Here is a 17856-nt window from a genome sequence, read left to right on the forward strand (position 1 = left end):
AGAGAGGGTAGATGACAGAGGACGAAAGAGTTAGGAGGTCAGAGAAAAGTCAATACTTTAACATTTACCCATAATCCCCCTGGGTCAAGAAGAGGACACACTGCATGAGAAGTACCCGTGATTCCCGTGACTAGGAAACAGTGAGGGATTGGGAATATGAATACAGTTTTATTCAATATTCGTTTTTGATATTTGAGCATGCATCTTACACTGAGGGGTAATATTACCCACAACCCTTTGTGCTATAGAAGAGGAGGAGCTCATAATGTTTGAATAAGGAATGTGAGACATTAGGATGAATATAGTTTTATTATTAGTAGTATTATTATTATACAGAAAAAGCTTAAAAGACGGATTTAAAAAATGTCAACAGCAGCAAAAGCAATATGAGATTTGTGTTTGTGCTTTTCGCATGTGCTAAAGACAGTCAGGTGAGCTACAAATCACAGACAAGACGGCACAAAGTAAAACACACGGAGGAACACAAAGAGCTCCTCATGGCCTAATAATAGTTATAATGAGAGTCAATTCAGTTTCGGATCACTGTTTCTATATTTAGTTTGAATTCATACATCTCTCAGAAGTTTTTCTTATGAACTGACTAGATCAAAATTGCAATGATTTAAAGTTTCAAAGTTACATGCTGTAAGGGTCCAGACTGGTTGTTTTGTCAACATACACACTACTGAAGTACACAACTGAATTACAAAAACACACACCAGTGCTTACACATTGCCCATGAAAGTGTCTTTACATTAGGTGTCAAACTGCTGATCACAGGTTTTCAGTCGAGTTCGTGTTAGTCGACATGAATTGAATATGTCACCAATCCAGGATCAGTCTGGTTTCATCAGATTCAAATTGGAATAGGAATGGAAAAAACAGCATTAAATATATGATTGTCACAGAGGAAACTAATATAAAACTAGATATAATTTGTATAAATTATATCTACACATTTGTGTTCAACTGTTTTGGTTTTAAACAGACCATCAGAAACAAATATAAACAGCGGCCTATGACCTCAAAGTACTGTATCTCCTATTTTAAATATAATTGATTTATTAAAAAGATAACTCAAAAATGGTCTTTAATCCAAGAAAAGTTTGTAATATTCAGCAAATGTTAGGTCTAATTATCTTTAAACAAATCGACTATTAAATATAGTAAATAGTTCAATAATAATGCATGCAATAACACTTAAACTATTCTTTTGGCTGTTGGAAATTGTCACCAACTTATTCATCTAAAACCCTGTAAGGCCAAGAGACTGAATCGAGCTCGTCTTCAACCATCACAGAGCAATGAGCTATTGCATTGTTGTAATGGAAACATTATAATATCAAAGTAAACAAAATAAACAAAGAATATAAAGTGTATTTGTATTCAATCAAATACGGTGCAAAAGGTTCAACGATCACACGATGATGTTCATTTCTATATCAACTTCATTTGAAAGTAGGAAAGATGCGTTGGCTTTAATCATTTCATTTTGGGGCATTTTTCTTTATTATTTAGATCCTTAACATGATACAGTGGCAGTAAAACTCAGCAAAATAAACTCAAAGACTTTCCCAGGCGAAAGCCGGCAGTCATGAGTGCAGTGCTAATTTTAACACTGCCGAACTCTCAAAAAGCTAATGCTAAACTGTGCTGTGATGGTGCAAATTGGAACACATTGTCACCATAGTAACACCTTCACGTCTTTTTTCAGGTACATGTGAGTCTAACCAATGTGACTATGAACAATGTGCGCAGACGTGTTCGAAAAGATTGTTTCAAAAATAGTACTGTTTTGTCAGATCTGTCAAAACTTCACTGGCTGAAGAAAGGCATTAGAAACATTTACTGTAAAGGAATAGTGCACCCCAAAATGAAAATTTTAAAAATGTTTACTCATCCTCGTGCCATCCCAGATGTACTGTATATGATTACCTTTTTTAAAATATTAAAATGACATAATTTTATCTTCCAATTTGGGACTCAAAATGTTCAAGCTCAAAAAACACACAGGCTACATTCATCATTGAATATTCCAATTTTGTGGTTATTTAGCAAAGTTGAAACCAAAACAAATACTGTATAATGACATGTTGATAACATAAATTCCTTGGTTCTTGCATGTTTCGTGGCAAAACATTATACGACAACTCGCAACACATGCAGTATAGTTTAAAGTTCAGAAGGCATATGGGATGGCATAAGGGTGAAAGGAATTATGGGAGATTTGTTATTTTTGACTGAACTATTCCTTTAAGACTGATAGATTACTTATATGATTGGTACACATACAAATCAGACATATAGCTCAGTTCCACATCCTAGTAAGCTGCCTACCTAGACAGCATTTTAAGGCTTCATAGGCACACATAGAGATGTCTGTTCCAAAACATATGTCATCAACTTTGTGCTTCCTATTTTGTCCAAACACTAGGAATGAGGCAATCCCAGAATACACTGCAATGAAGTTAAGAAAAAAAGCGTTGACAAAAATCAGAAAAATAATCTGTATAAATATACTATATTTTATTTAATACTGACAATGAATGTGGCCAGTTGTTGTGAGTCAACTTGCATTTCAAAACAATCATTTGAGGTTTTCAAAAAAATGATGCCTAAAAAGGTAGCTTACTACATAGACAGCAGTCATCAAGAGTTTGGAACAGAGCTGATGTGTGAATGTAAAGGCAGTGTCATTTTTAACATCACGAGTTTAAACACAAGTTGAGACACAAGTATTTCCCCTTTGGGGAAAGTATTCTATGCTAGGCATTAGCGACTATACGTTTAAAAACCTAACTTGAAGAAGAAAGCTCGGACCGCTTGACAATCCAATCGAAGTTAAATTGACACGAAATTTTCCATACCTCGGTACATTCTTGTATCCGTTTAAGCCTCAGACTCTGACTGGTCAGTCGTGACACTGCCGTTCTGTTCCCCTACGACTGATTGGTCCTGCGTATTTGTAACTCCACCCACAATAAACGTGGGCCCATCCCCCTCCCTTACAGATTCGGAATCATTGGACTTCCCCGTTTGCTCAGTCAGATTAGGCCCCTCCCATTTCTCTTCGTCCAGACGACTGGAAATCGACCAATAGAGATGAGCATCCAAGCGAGCGGCGGCCAATGCCAACTCTCTCGCCGAGCACGAGGGTGTGTTCACCTTTAAAAAAACAATAATTAATCAACGTTAAATAAACATGGGAAAAAATCTGAATTTGTGTTGACACAAACCTCAAACGTGTGATGAAAGGCCCCGTAGTCCACGTCAAAAAATCCATCAGCGAGTGACATCATAGGGCTGAACCTGTGACCCCATAACAGCTCCTCAGCCAGGTAAGAGCTCCGTGCCTGACATGTCATTCCTGTACATCAAATACACGTGTCTATTCAATATTCATCCGAGCATCACATCCTCATCTGATACGTATGTGTGTGTGTGCGTATTTGGACCTGTGGCCTCCACCATCCCTTCCAGGATGACAACGATCTCAAAGTCCTCTTTCTCCAGCTGCGCTTGTGACATGTCCCAGAACGGAGAGCGGACATCAATCTCATGAGAGATCACAAGTGGAGACACAAGAAACAGACGATCGTCTCCCGTCTCGAAACCCACGCTGATGTCTGTCTGATCCAAAGGAATAAATTCACCTAAGAGCCAGAAAGAGTCAGAGAACATCACCTTTAGCTTTATAGTGATCAATAAACACGCGGTGAACTAAATGTTTTCTATTGAAATCTTGCATAAAATGCAAGTGTGCTATTAGGCCTATATAACGTGGGTTGTACTTTTCAAAATATACGTGTTTGATTCTTAGAAATATACTTAAAATTACACTTAATAGTATACTTGACTTATACTGACAGAAAAGTATATTTGTCCTCAATCATACTTTTAAACAATGGATGAAGAAAGTATTATAGGTATACTTGGGTTGTCATTGTGTTTTTGTATTACTCTCAGTAGTAGTTTACTAAACATATTTTTAATGTACTTGAAGAGTTTATTTGCAAAAACAGATAAAAATCATGTTTTTAATATTGTATTTGACTGTATTAGTTAGCTGGTTTTTATTAACTTATTTATTTTGACTTATTATCACTTAATCAAAACAACCCAACTGCAGTTTGATCGATATTACTTGGAATGCACAAAAAAGAAACATGATTATTGATTTTTATATATAAAATATTGTCATGGTCCTGCCTCCTTGTTCATGATTTTCTAGTCTAGTGGCAGGATCGTGACAGATCCCTTGTGTCAAGTGTGAGAAAGACATGTTTGTATTACACATGCCATGCACTTTCTCGTGTCTCGTCTTTGGCCCCGCCCCTCTCGTTCCTCGTACAGCTTTCCTCCTGTGTCTCATTACCCACACCTGCCCATTGTTATTCTCCCTTGTTAGTTTCCCCTATATTATGCCCTTGTGTTCATTGTCTTGTGCTCGTTCGTTGTGCTTACCTGTTTGTAAGTCACCGTGTTTGCTCGTGTTCCTGCTTCCTTGCCTTGTCTGTGGATTATACGTTTTGTGAGTTACCTTGCCCTGCCTTTGTTACCCTTCCGTGTTTTCATAAGACGGTGTGCCATTGTTTTTCAGTTAGTTTAGTTGTTTATCCTGTCCTTATGTTTTGCCCACGTGGGAAGTCTTTGTTTTGTGTAGATATTCTTAGTTTAGTTTTCCCCATCGAGGGTGTTTTGTTTTATAATAGTCATTTTGTTAACCCCTTCCCTGCTGCCTGCAATTGGGTTCTTTCCCCCACAACCCTGACAAAATATGAAGTTATCTGTTTTTGCAAATTAACTCTTTACTTGTATAAACTCAAAAAAATGCTACAAGTATTGAACTACTAAACTATCAGTGTACCTATAAATTCACTTGTAGTATAGTTGCAGTACAAAAACATATTTGTAAACTATTGTGTCTTCAAAGTTTACTACTGTCACACTTTAAGTATACTTAAAAAGTATACTTTCATAAGCTAAAAAATGAGCCAATTTAGTCCCAAGTATTATTGAAATAGTACATGTAAGTATACTACTAGTACACTGATATTACAAAAAGTAAAAATAAAAATATACTTAAACTTTCCTTTTTTATAAGGGTATCTGATGTAATTATGAACCGGTACAGTTTACATTTGGGACATATAATATATTATAACAGATCGTTAATTTCTTTACTTATTCACTTAAATGAACAAAATTAAGTGGTTTGTAGTTTTAAAAGCACAATTTGCTTGCAATGTTAACCTAATGCATTGCAATGGGTGACCACCAGGTGGCACTACAAGTCACTAAATAAATCACCAAGGACGCTGCTGTTGGAGATGAGGTTAATTTTGATGCTGAATGCCGTCTTACCCTCTTGTGTCTGTTTGGATTTGATAAGTTTTGCTCTCATGTTGGCACCCACGATATGGGAAGATCTTAAGTCCCCCACTCTGAACATCAGGCAGAGCTTGTCATCCCTCTGCGAGATGACAGCGTTACGGGAAAACACCAACGTCTCGGCACGCTTGTTTGGCTGTGAGATCTTCACAAACATACATCCAACCTACAGTAGAGACAAAGGAACAAAATCGATTTTCACATTTTTAAGCAGATTCTCTCGAGCTGCAGCACAATACTAGGGCAATGTGGGTGGTTGCCGGGGCTTTGCTATGTGGTTGCTAACTGCTTACTGACTGCCAATCAGTCAATCAACTCAACTGTATGTCTCTATGATAATCTGTCTACTAGATGTAGTTGATGTACTAGATGTAGATTTTATATTATACAATATACAAAACTCCACACCCCACCACAACAAAATGTGCTGGAGAATGTGAGTTTGTTATTAGTTATTAGTAAATTGTTTGTTACCTTAACAAAAAGAAGACAAATATGAAGAAAATGAGACAAAATTGGTTTAATCGGATCATTTGGAGTTAATAAATGCAGTTAGCAGAGAACATGGCATTTGGTAGAAGTGTGTGCGTGTCTGTCTCAGCGAAACAGCCCTGCGGGGAGAAATTTGACGCAGGACATGGAGATATAAATGAACTCATCATTACCAAAACATAAAACTAGGACACAGAAAGAAATCAAAGATTGAAAGAGGGTCTGAATAAGGAAGAGAATTCAAAGCAAAGAAAACCGACAGATGACATAAAGTGAGAGGGCACACACACATGTGGTCCAAAACACAAGACTCATTTGCTCCAGGTTATGGAAGATATAACTTGACACACGGTTGAGCCATTCTGGCCATTTTTGAGCACAGACCACGAGCAATGAAAACCTTTCACAGTAGGGATGGCTCACGGTTTGATGGATTCTGTTTTATTCCAGTCTATCCATTATGAATGCGTTATTTAATTATTTTCCATATGCACCTACCATAAAAGCATTGACCATAGATCCCAGTATAGCCTGCAGCAGGAGTAACATGGTGCCAACTGGACACTGATCTGTAATAACCCGGTGACCGTAACCAATGGTCGTCTCCGTCTCAATGGAGAAAAGAAAGGCAGAGACGAATCCATTAACATTATTCACGCACGGCGTCCACGACTCGTCCTCTAAATGATCCAAATCACCCCTGTTACAAGAAAGCGAGAGAGTTAGACAGCAGCAAAGAAGATCATGACAAGCGTGCACTTGTCCTATTTTGGAAAACATGTGCTTTGCTTTTTTGGCTCTCACATCTCACTGCGCAGGGAATACTTGTTTTCAAGTGTCCACCTACACATTACTTATAGCTCGATTCTAGCGTGGACAGTTATGATGTTGAGTGTAGACGCATACAAAATCCATACAAATATCTGTAGGTAGGACGGTGTTGTTTTTTTAAGGATGCACTATTATATTTTTGGACAATGGTCAATTACCAATGTGATTTGGAACCAATGTTATAAATCTACACCTGTGTTCACAAAGGAACTTTAATCTAGAACTTGCTACACTGTGAAAAAAACCATAGGATTTTTACGTGATTTTTTGTGTTCATTTGCACAAGGTTTTTTTTTAAAGTAAATTTTGCTTTACATTTTTTTGTAAAGTTTTTTACTTAAAAAAACTGTGTGCAAAAACGTGCACAAATAACACAAAAAATCAAGTAAATCTTACTAGTTGTTTTTTAAAGTGATCAAGTACCTATAGTAGGTTCTAAGTAAAAAAATATTTATTTTCCAATATTGGTCTATTCAGGCTCCACAAAAATAACCATACTTATAGTTCAATTTACTTTATATAGTATGCATACTAATATACATTTGCTAGTAGTGTAATATAGTTAAATGCTGCTTAAAGGAGCAGTTCATCCCAAAATAAAAAATTCTGCCTTCATTCACTCATCCTCGAGAGTTCCAAATCTGTTTGAATGTCTTTGTTCTGATGAACCCAGAGAAAGATATTTGAAAGAATGTATGTAACCAAATAGTTCTTGGAAAATTATAAAGCATTTTTCAAAGGTGGGACTACCATAGTAGAAAAAATGCTTTCTAAATTTCTTTGTTCTGTTGAACACAAAAGAAGATGTTTTGAAGAATGTAAAGCAAACAGTTCTGGGGCACTTTTGACTAAAATTGCCATTTTTTCTACTACAGTAGTCAATGGTGGCCAAGAACTGTTTGGCTACAAGCATTCTTCCAAATTCTCTGTGTCCATCAGAACAAAGAAATGTATACAGATTTGCAACAACTCGAGGGTGAGTAAATGATGACAGATTTTTTTTGGGGGGTGAACTGTCCCTTTATTGAAAAGACAACTACAAGCTAAAGTATAAAATACTTTATAGTACTAAGTATATCTCCATCAAAAAACACTGAGTACAACTATAAATATACCAAAAATATTTCTCTCAGTATATGAAGAAGTGGACTTAAAGCATACTTTCTTATTTTCATTTTAAAGTATACTAATAGCAAAGAATAGAAAAAAAGCTATTCTTGTTCCGTTCCAAAATGATCAGGCATACATTGTGCATCCACAATATTTTCCACCGCTTATCCTAAAAAACACTACAAAGTTGTTCATTTTTTCAGAAAGTGAAGGTTTCTATTATTCGTACCTGCAGTATGCAATGAGGTACCATATTGCTCCAAAGAAGAGCCAGGTCACCGCATACGCCATGACAAAGACGAGGAGAGAGCAACGCCAGTTCAGATCCACCAGCGTGGTGAAGATATCTGTCAGGTAACGGTACGTCTTCCTCATGTTCCCGTGCTGTACATTACAGCGACCGTTCTTCTCCACGTAACGCTGCCTCCTACGCTTGCTGCGTCCTGCACACAGACATTAAGATGAGGACAGAGACGAATTCTCTGTGAAAATTAGATGAAAATCATCTTGATTAACAGCTTACCACAATCCATATTAAATAAAGAACATAGAGAGAAGTGAGAAACTTTCAAATTAAAGATTCAATTAACATGTGGTAGAACATCCAGATCCTGTCTACAGAGACGTCAGCTCACTTCAGTCTACATTTCAGCTGTAAGACAGACAATATATCCTGTGAGACATCTTCAATTACAGCCAGATCCCAAATGATTGATTCTTACCCCAGCCAAACCTGCCCCTCTCTTGCCCCGCCCCCTGCACTTTCTTCCGGGGCTGATTGGCTTGTGCCTCCCTCGCAGCCATCTTGTCCTGGAAGGACATGTTGTTATTCGTCGTCGGCTGTGGGGGCGGAGACGTATCTGTGGTTACCACGTGTCCGAGCTCCTCGGATGCGTTCTCTTCGCTAGTGGGTGGAGCATCCTTTGGAGCCTCCTCCGCAGGCTCCTCCCCTTTCTCTGGGACCGGGAGAGACAGGGATTCAGGGCACGTGGAGAAGCCTGTGTTGTCGAGTGCCATCTGTGTGTGTGTGTGTGTGTGTGTGTGTGTGCGTGTGTGTGTGTGTGTGTGCTTTAGTAGGAGTGGAACGAGTGTAATTATGTGCGTTAACAGCGTCTCCTCCAGAGTCTTATTCTTCGTCACAGAATTTCATTTGTGCCTTCGACTGCTTTCTGCAAGAAAAGAGCCACAGGAGTCAGAGTGTACCGGTGTGGACGCCAAAAAGAATCCAATTAACTAGATGTACTAAAGGGCTGAAAGGTTTTTTGACATTTTCTGGTGACATTCTGGAGAATTTCAAAGTAATTTGTACCCACAGGGACGGACACGGCTTCACTTTACTGTTGGTTATTGTTTAACATTCCATATTAGATTAACGTTCATTCACTTTCCACTTTCTGCATTAGGAATCCAATAAACCAACTAAAATGAATTTGAGCAGATTACGTTGATGAGTTTGTGCAATTCAGCCATAAAAACATTTTCCACATCAAATGAACTGTTGATGAAGATCGTTTTAATTAAAAAACTTACATCCCTTCTACCAGAAAAGCTCTTGTAAAAAGACAAAATCTCAAAAAACAGAGCTCACTTCAGTAGTTAAACAAACAAAAAACTTCTAACAAAAAATAATGGCGTATATTTATAAATAAAGCATAATTATATTGCTAAAAAAAATTAGGAATGCTCTGGGTCGGAAATGGAAGGACACTTCATATCCACGACATTTTTAATAAATGTTAAAGTGATTTTCAGATCAGGAAAATGCATTAAAAGCTGATAAAAAGGTTGCCGTGACCTCCATTTTCCCCTCCTGCACATTATTCAGCATCCAGCTTCCAGTATCATATCATATCAAATCGCCATTGATTATTCTATACTCAAAAACAAAGAGCAGATTTCAGCACAGCGTCCATCTGGACATGAACAAACATCTGTCTCTGAGTCTGATCCCGTATGCTGTGTTTACACAGTTAATATGAGGGTGTGAAGTCCAGCGAGACTCTATATTTAGCTCTGATAGTCTGGCAGCATAGTAATCGCGCCTACTCGAAGATTGATCATGATCTGTCTTTTTAGTCTGGGACACATTTAGACTCATGAATGTTTCATGGATTGAGTGAATCTTTGTGAAGATGTGCTCATGTGTCAAAGACACAACAGCGCTGTAACATTCCAGAGTCTAATAGAGGACTGTGAATAGAGACTGGACATCTCAGCCTGCCATATTTCAGGATTTGCAGGGCTCAGCTGGTGACAAACAAACAAACAAACAAACACACACAAAAAAATCAATCCAACAAGAATGAATGGAACACTGTAGGTTAATACATCTGAACAAACTGGATGCGTGTGTGTTCAGATTTGTATATAAATAATAACACATGTTGTGTAGAACTTTGTGTAGCGTCACTAGTACAAAAATACAAGTTTGCATGGTTTGCTTTAAAGAGGTGATTTAATGCTGTTTCATGCATTCTGGCTTCTTTACACTAAACGTGCAGGCTTCTCATGCTTAACATGGTCAACTTGTCAAAAAACGAGTTGGGCGTATTAAGTAGTATCTCTGTGCTTGATTCACTCCCCCAAGGTTCCCCAAAGAAGTTGAGGTGTGTTAGTTTGTTCACGGCATTTCAGTGATGGATATTATATAAATGGTGGAGAATGTATAATGCATAATGTCAAGGGTGTAACTTTGGTTTGAGAAGTGGGGGAACACAAAATGGGGGAAAATGTTTTTGCTTTGAATCCTATCACAGATTCAAAATACCTATGTTTTGCGTTGTTTTTGATTGTTTAAATTGATTAAACCATGAAACCAAAAGGTGTTTTTATTGTGTAGCAAAAGTTGATGTTCATGAAGGGGGGAAATGCGAGTATTGACTGAGAAAGAGAGGAAAACATGGCTTGTAAACCTAAATCTGCGATCGGAAGGAGACAAGTCAGATGACTTGATTGCTTAACGAGGTTTAACATACCTAAACAATGACCAGGGAAGCCCACGTTTCTGTCAAGCCTTGTCATAAACACTAACTGCTGTTAAAAGATCGAGTCCTTATTAAACGAAAAAAGTAATAACTCATGTGTTACATGTTTCTTCCCCACAGAAGTCCATTATAAGGAAACAGCTTAAAGGTGCAGTTCTTGAAAATCAGCGGCCACTAGCGTTGTATTATAGTTTTGCAACGAATCTCGGAGTCATTTGCCCACCCCTCCCTTTCGAATTACGACAGTGGCCGCAACAGTAAAAAAAAGATGTCGTCTACTGAGACAGCGGATAGCAGTGATACAAGCAGGTAAGGCAATATATTAACGTAATTAATAATTTAACATGTATTCTATTGCGAAAGTTACTGTTACAATTCTATAATTAGATATATTTCTTGCGTGCTATCTAGAACACGCTGAGAGTAGTGAAGTAACTAAAGTTAGCTAATCGTAAATAGCAACGCTGTTCAAAGCGTTTGATCTGACAGCGACATAGGCAGTTAGGTGTAAGTTAGTAGACGTTTGCCTCCCCCTTTGTAAAGTCAGGAACAACCGGAGTACGTACCGCAGGGACGGAAAAACATTATTATTCGGAGGTTATATGGCCATTTGTATAAAATGCTAACGTTACCATTTCAACAAAACAGTTGTTTGGTAAACATTGAAAAAGTGGAAACATTGAAAATGTTGAATCATCTTACCAGTCTAGCAGAAAACAGGCAACTTCGGCGTCGCCTTGAAAACATTTGTCTTTCAACGGTGCCTTCCATCTGGTAATAGATACGCCGATGTTTATCCTGGATTTTTGCCGCCGTTTGTCTCTAATTCTTCTGGCAGCATCACGTTTGCGCTTCTTTGACGACGGAGATTCACGCTCTGTCGGCTCTTGTGCACAATACGCATGGTCCTCCATTTTATTAAAACTTCTAAGACAGAACAATCAATTGCTTCAGCTAGACGACGACGACTACTCCTCCTTCTCTCCGTACTACGACTTACTACTTTGTGCGTCTTCAACTCAGTGATGATGCAAGCTGCGTCTAAAAACACACACGAAGACCAACATATACGAAACGCGCTCTGTAGAGCTGTTTGTCCGTTAGAGCTTACTGTACAAAACATGGCTGCGCAACATAACAAATTTCATGTAGATAGGCCCGCTCCCTATGTAGATACAACTGGTTTATTCTAAGGTAATAAAAACATAACTTTTCATTACGTAAGGTTTTTATACACATCTAAAGACACAGTTTTGTATGTTATATTGCATTTCTGTTAATAGATCATACAAAACATCCCGTACTGTACCTTTAACATAGCCTACCGAAACAACGACCACATAAAAAATAATTTCTATGAAATTCAAATCGAAACCACGTGAATGAAAACGATCTTTCAGTGGTCTATTTATAGAGTGTGCACGCGACGCGCGCATCGACACAGGCAGACTCTCTGTGTCCTGTTTGGTCCTAGTAAATCTCCCTGGCGATGACAGCGTGTGGTTAAAAAATCATTACAAACTAATTTGAAAGTGAGGGGGACACGAACAGGATTTTGAAAAGTGAGGGGATATGTCCCCCCTGCCCCCAGTGGAAATTGCGCCCCTGCATAATGTAAACAACACAAACTTATAGTGAATCAATGCGACGATGTATTGTGTGCTCGTGATTCAGTTTGTCTCCGTGTTTGTATGTGTGTTTGTCTCTGTCTATTTGTGTGTGTGTGTGTGTGTGTGTGTGTGTGTGTGTGTGTGTGTGTGTGTGTGTGCGTGTGTGCGTGTGTGCGTGTGTGTGCGTGTGTGCGTGTGTGTGTGAGAGAAAGAGAGAAAGAGAGAGAGAGAGAGAGAGAGAGAGAGAGAGAGAGAGAGAGAGAGTCACTGCGTTTCAGTGAGTGTCTATCTCTCGTGTTTGTTCTTGTGTTCGAGTTTGTGTTTATCCTCACATTGCTGTGTGTGTTTGTGCCTATGTTTCAGTATTTGTTAGCTCATGTGTTTCAGTTTGTGTGTGTCCTCGCATTTTAGTGTTTGTTTGTCCCTGTGTTTCTTTATGTGTGTGTTTGAGTGGGTGGTTCACAGTTCTGATGGAAAGCGGGATTGTCATGTTTTCTAATTTTGGTCTTTTCGGAGAAAAGAGTGTCAGATTCAGAAACTAAGCAGCACTTACACGTTTACATATTCCACATGCACACGAACACGAGCAAGTCCATGCATTTACACAACCAGAGGCCTATTCTGTGTGTGTTCATGACCACTACCTGCTGTTTACATTACTTAAATGAGTGTTACAGCATCACTTGAATAAAAGAAAGTGTAAAACCTGATGTTTTTGAAAGACGCATAAACAATGTTACTTAGCCTATCCGTCCAAAATACACCTTCTTGAAGATCAATAATAATAAATGTAATATATATGTTATATAAACAATTTTCAAACCTCCCATCCTTAACAAATGTTTTCATCTATGTTTTGTTGGTTGTTTTTAAATTCACTTCCACCTAAAAAAACGGAATCACGCAGAAAACCACATAACATGCAGATATAGTGTTGAACTAATATCAAGCTTTACAGTAACCATTACACAGTACAAGTAACGCTTACCAGGCACCAGCCGCTCTCTTCAACCCGTCAACTTCAGTATGATCCGGAACGGCGTTAGAAACACTTCAGATTTGATTTTGTTAGTCCAAATGTCTCACGTTGGGCAGCTCGATCAGTGCCATACCGGTGCTGGTGCTGATGCTGTTGATGATGTTGCTCTACAGCGGGTGGGAAGAGCGACGCAGCATCACTTCAGCATCATTGCACCCTCAAGAAACAAAAGGGACACGCATCCAATCCACGCAGTCTGCTTTTCTTACACCACACGGAGGGGAAGAGCTGGTGAAATACTCATCGAGTGCAGACGATGGGAACGGAATCCTCTTTTCACTGCGGAGAAGCTCCTGGTTAAAATGGAGGCGATCGAATGTCGAAGCGATGAGATGTTGAGAAGCGAAGCGGCTTCGGCGTGATTCACCGGCTCTGCGCAGGTGTTTGAGAGAGAGAGAGAGAGAGAGAGAGAGAGAGAGAGAGAGAGAGAGAGCGGCAGAAATCGTGGAGAACCGGGTAATTAGAGGTGGGATGAAGAAGGGAAAAGGAGGGGCGTGGAGATGAGGTCAGTGTGGCATATGAATATTAAAAACCATGAGCCCCGTGTGTTACTTTTTCTAGCGGTTCTTAAGCATAGGCCTACATTTTTTTATTTAAAACGTATTTGAATGTAACATTTATATAGTTAGACTGAAATATTTTGTTTTTTAACCAAACTTAAAATAATATTTAGGGAAGAAAATTCTTGAATCTAAGAGAAAAATGTAACCCACCTTCAAAGACATTGAATTCAGACGTTTTGTAAAATGTAGGCCTAGTTGTGTTCTTTTAAATTAATATAAAACATAATCAATAGCTCTCTAAAACGTAAAAATCCACCAAAAACGTTTCATTCTGTATCAGGAGTTGTATATTTTGCTAAATTATTGTATAAACGTTTCTTTCTTTACAAGCAATGATCACGGGCTCTATTAAAAACGCATGGCCTACTTTGTGCTTTTATGATGCAATTTTCATTAGGTCTGATCTTGTAGTAATAAAGCGCTTAAAAGTCTATACTAATGTGAAACTGTAGCAGCCTACTGGAGACAGAAACTAAATTAGTTTTAAAATGGATTTATTTACAATTGACAAGAATTAGATTAGAACAAATCCTGCCCCCTTCTGGCAGAATGTGACACATACTTGTCAATATACTGTACAAAGATGACTAAAGAAAAGCTTTTCTGCTGGTGGCGCAGTTTTGTTCAGAAACTCCTTGGGCCTGTCAGTGCAAGCCACATGTCACACACTGCAGTGTTTTGTATGCGTGCTCTCCTGTCGCAATGTGAGGTGAGGACGTTTTTAAAGGGATAGCTCATCCAAAAAATAAAAATGCTGTCATCATTTACTCACCCTCATGTCTTTTTAAACCTGTATGACTTTCTTTCTTGCGCAGAACACAAAATACCGCACTGGTCCCCATTCACTTCTATAGTATGGACACAAAACCAATGCATTCTTCGAAATATCTTCTTTTGTGTTCTGCAGTCAAAACGGCTGAAATAAAACTATACAATGGTACAATTAAGACACACAACAGCTGTGTTATATAAATCTGAAAGGTTTACATATGCAGTGCCTTTTACACTCTAAAAGATCATTCTCATGGGTTTAGTAAATATCACAGAAATAAACAGCTATATTAACTTCATAAAATCTTTTAAAATCATCGAACTGTTTTTAGTGGGACATATTAAAAAAATCCAACAGTGAATTTATCTAAAATAGACATATATTATTTAGATTTATTTGATAAAAATCAAATGAGTACTTAATTAACAAATTATGTTTTAATACACTTCATATTTTGGGTGAATTCTAATCTGAATTACTCAGATTTACTTTACTTACATTTACTCAATTTAACAGTATGTTTCATCGATTTCACAGCTTTAAAATGTACTACAATTTTTAGAGTGCGAATTGTTTTACATCAAATCGAAGTCGAATGTACTGTATATACTGTGTACTAAAGACCATTGATCTGATGCAAATAATCTGCGAACTATTCAAGCACTTTACCTGGGTGAGATGTCCTGTGTATATGTTCATAATGCCACAAGAAATGTACACATGTTTCCCCACCAATATGGTACTTGAATTGTGACCTTAATTCTGATCTCAGCATTGACTTTAGACATTTTCTGGAAACATACTATACATGAAAAGAAACTACAACTCTCTTTTAAAAGCCTGGACATAATAATGGTAGTCTAATCTTAGCATAACGGCAAGAAAATCAAACAGATGCTCTTGCAACAGCAGCGTGCCAAGAAGTAGCATCTTCTCCAATCTCCAGCTTATTCGGAGGCTATGTTTGGAATAGAGTACTGCTGCGTACTTTGCAGTTTACACTGCGTACTGCATGTTTTTGTTTAAAATAAATCTGTAAACGGTATGCAGTATTTCATGTATTTTAACTATTGTCACCGCACTTTGTGAGGTGTCCAGCATATCATATCAGGAATAAATAAATGCTGTGTACGTCTTAACATTTGGCAATCCAATTAAATAGGCAGTCAAAAAATTTTTTAAATGTGGAAATATTCTATACATAAAATAAATGTTCCAGAGGTGTCTGAAATCAATCATGGTTTCCGACTTCATTCGCAGCATAATATCCTGTCATTTTCATCATTGTAAGTGCTTGCGTGTTTATGTTTTTGGAGTGTATGAGTACTCGAGTTTATAATGGGTAGTTTAGAAGCTCTTGATTAACAAATGGGATGTGCGGCTTCTTTGCTCTGGTAATGGATCATTTACAAGTTTCGGCCTGGTTTCATTAAGCAACATTAATGAGTGCATCTGGATCTGAGATGAAACAGTGTCGGACGTCACAAATGAAAAGTGTGTGATCTGACACAGAGGTTTGTTTATAAGCATATTATCTGTATCTCTGTCTACATCTACTTTTGATTTATTTGTGGTCTGTGACCTGCCCAAAATGTTTTGTGATTAATACTCTTTAGGTTCCCGAGTAAATCTTGATATGTTCTTCGGTATCAATGTTGATGACATCATGTAGGTGGACTGGATCAGGTGGAGGATTCACCTTCCTGTTTAACCTGAAAGAGATACTGGAAGAACCCACCTGACATCAAAACACAATTTTAACATGATTGACATTGAACTATTATAAAGCACGTTGATGTGAATTACAGGTATCATTATTAATTCACTTTTTTAAGCCAAATGTCTCAATGGATTTGTGTCCATACATTGGACATCAATGGGGTCAACGTTGTTTGTTTACCATCGTTCTTCAAAACCTCTTCTTTTGTTTTCTGCAGGAAAAAGAAAGTCATAAAGGTCTGAAATGGAATGTGGGTAAATAAATCATTTTTACTTTCAGGGAACTTTCCCTTAAGTTTCATTGGAATGACTTGCTGGAAGGCATTAATAATGTATATCTTTGATCCATTTAATGGATTTTGAGAACTGCATGTTTTCAACATCCCAAGTATTATTCCACTCACAGGCATCGATGTCTGCGTTTATGAGGTACGCACACAAAAAACACGAAGACTCCAGTGCCTTTTACAGCATATCACGTAATACAATTGGCTTGTCATTTTATCCTTGGATTGTTCCGTTTATAATCAAGCCCGCTCCATATCTCTGCCGGTTGCCGTATTGATTCTCTGTAACGTAATACGCTCCTAAAAGGCCCTGTCACTAAATCAGAGAAAAAATAAAAGAACGATGCCCGCTTAGAAGCTTAAAGTGAGGATAAACAATCTATAAAAAGCATTTGTGTTTGTCGTCGTCGTCCTTTGTGCACCTCACCCATCACTAACATCACATTAATGTGTCATCAAATGCTCGCGAAAGGAAAATAAATACTGCAGTAAACCTGCTATACATTGCATTTCAGTAACAATATGCTACATTCTTGCTTCATGATATGACTACATTGTATCTGATTTATTTGTGAAACCGAAAGCAGGTCAAGTCAGACACAGTGGATTGTGGGATACAATATTCTGGTACTGAATATTTTGGGGCCATGTGCCAATGTCTGATGTAAACCATAAGGTTAAGGGTTTGTTCAAATCCCTAACCTTAAGTATAAACAATAGTTATCACTAAATATAGTATAGTGGCTAAGCCAAAACATACAATGCTAACCCCAGCATCCTGATTCTGATGACCTGTGAGACTTGAATGAGGGCAGCTGGCCAGTCCTCCGTCGGCACAGGTGCGCACCCGCATGCAGGCACAAGGTTTGCTTTGTGTTTCCTGAAGAGATTCTACTAAACACAGAGAGCATGCACACGTATGTTTTAACAGAGGACAGATCTGTCACGGCAAAGGCCAGCATACGAGTACAGGCCATTCACAGCTGTCACTCCAACACAGATGAATGAATGAAGAGACTTCAGGCTCTGAGCTGAATATATGTACGTGTTTTCTTTTA

General features: G+C 38.1%; 1 protein-coding gene across 4 annotated transcripts; it reads right to left on the reverse strand.

The window, feature by feature from the left end:
- Positions 1 to 296: 296 nt before the first annotated feature.
- Positions 297 to 14033, reverse strand: kcnj9 (potassium inwardly rectifying channel subfamily J member 9). 4 transcript variants are annotated; one of them, XM_057333173.1, is made up of 9 exons: positions 13407 to 14033; positions 8547 to 8993; positions 8054 to 8267; positions 6382 to 6583; positions 5365 to 5557; positions 3456 to 3653; positions 3237 to 3367; positions 2868 to 3165; positions 297 to 841 (listed from the first exon to the last, which is right to left on the reverse strand). In XM_057333173.1, exons 2-8 carry the CDS (start codon positions 8839 to 8841, stop codon positions 2890 to 2892), a joined length of 1509 nt encoding a protein of 502 aa, XP_057189156.1. In that variant the 5' UTR covers positions 8842 to 8993; positions 13407 to 14033; the 3' UTR covers positions 297 to 841; positions 2868 to 2889. The 4 variants fall into 4 exon arrangements, with proteins under 4 accessions (XP_057189156.1, XP_057189153.1, XP_057189152.1 ...); XM_057333170.1 differs by having other exon boundaries at positions 297 to 2457; XM_057333169.1 differs by lacking the exon at positions 297 to 841 and having other exon boundaries at positions 2464 to 3165; positions 13407 to 13944.
- Between the last annotated feature and the right edge of the window lie 3823 nt (positions 14034 to 17856).

Source organism: Triplophysa rosa, linkage group LG5, assembly GCF_024868665.1.
Source record: "Triplophysa rosa linkage group LG5, Trosa_1v2, whole genome shotgun sequence".
Taxonomy (NCBI): Eukaryota; Metazoa; Chordata; class Actinopteri; order Cypriniformes; family Nemacheilidae; genus Triplophysa; species Triplophysa rosa.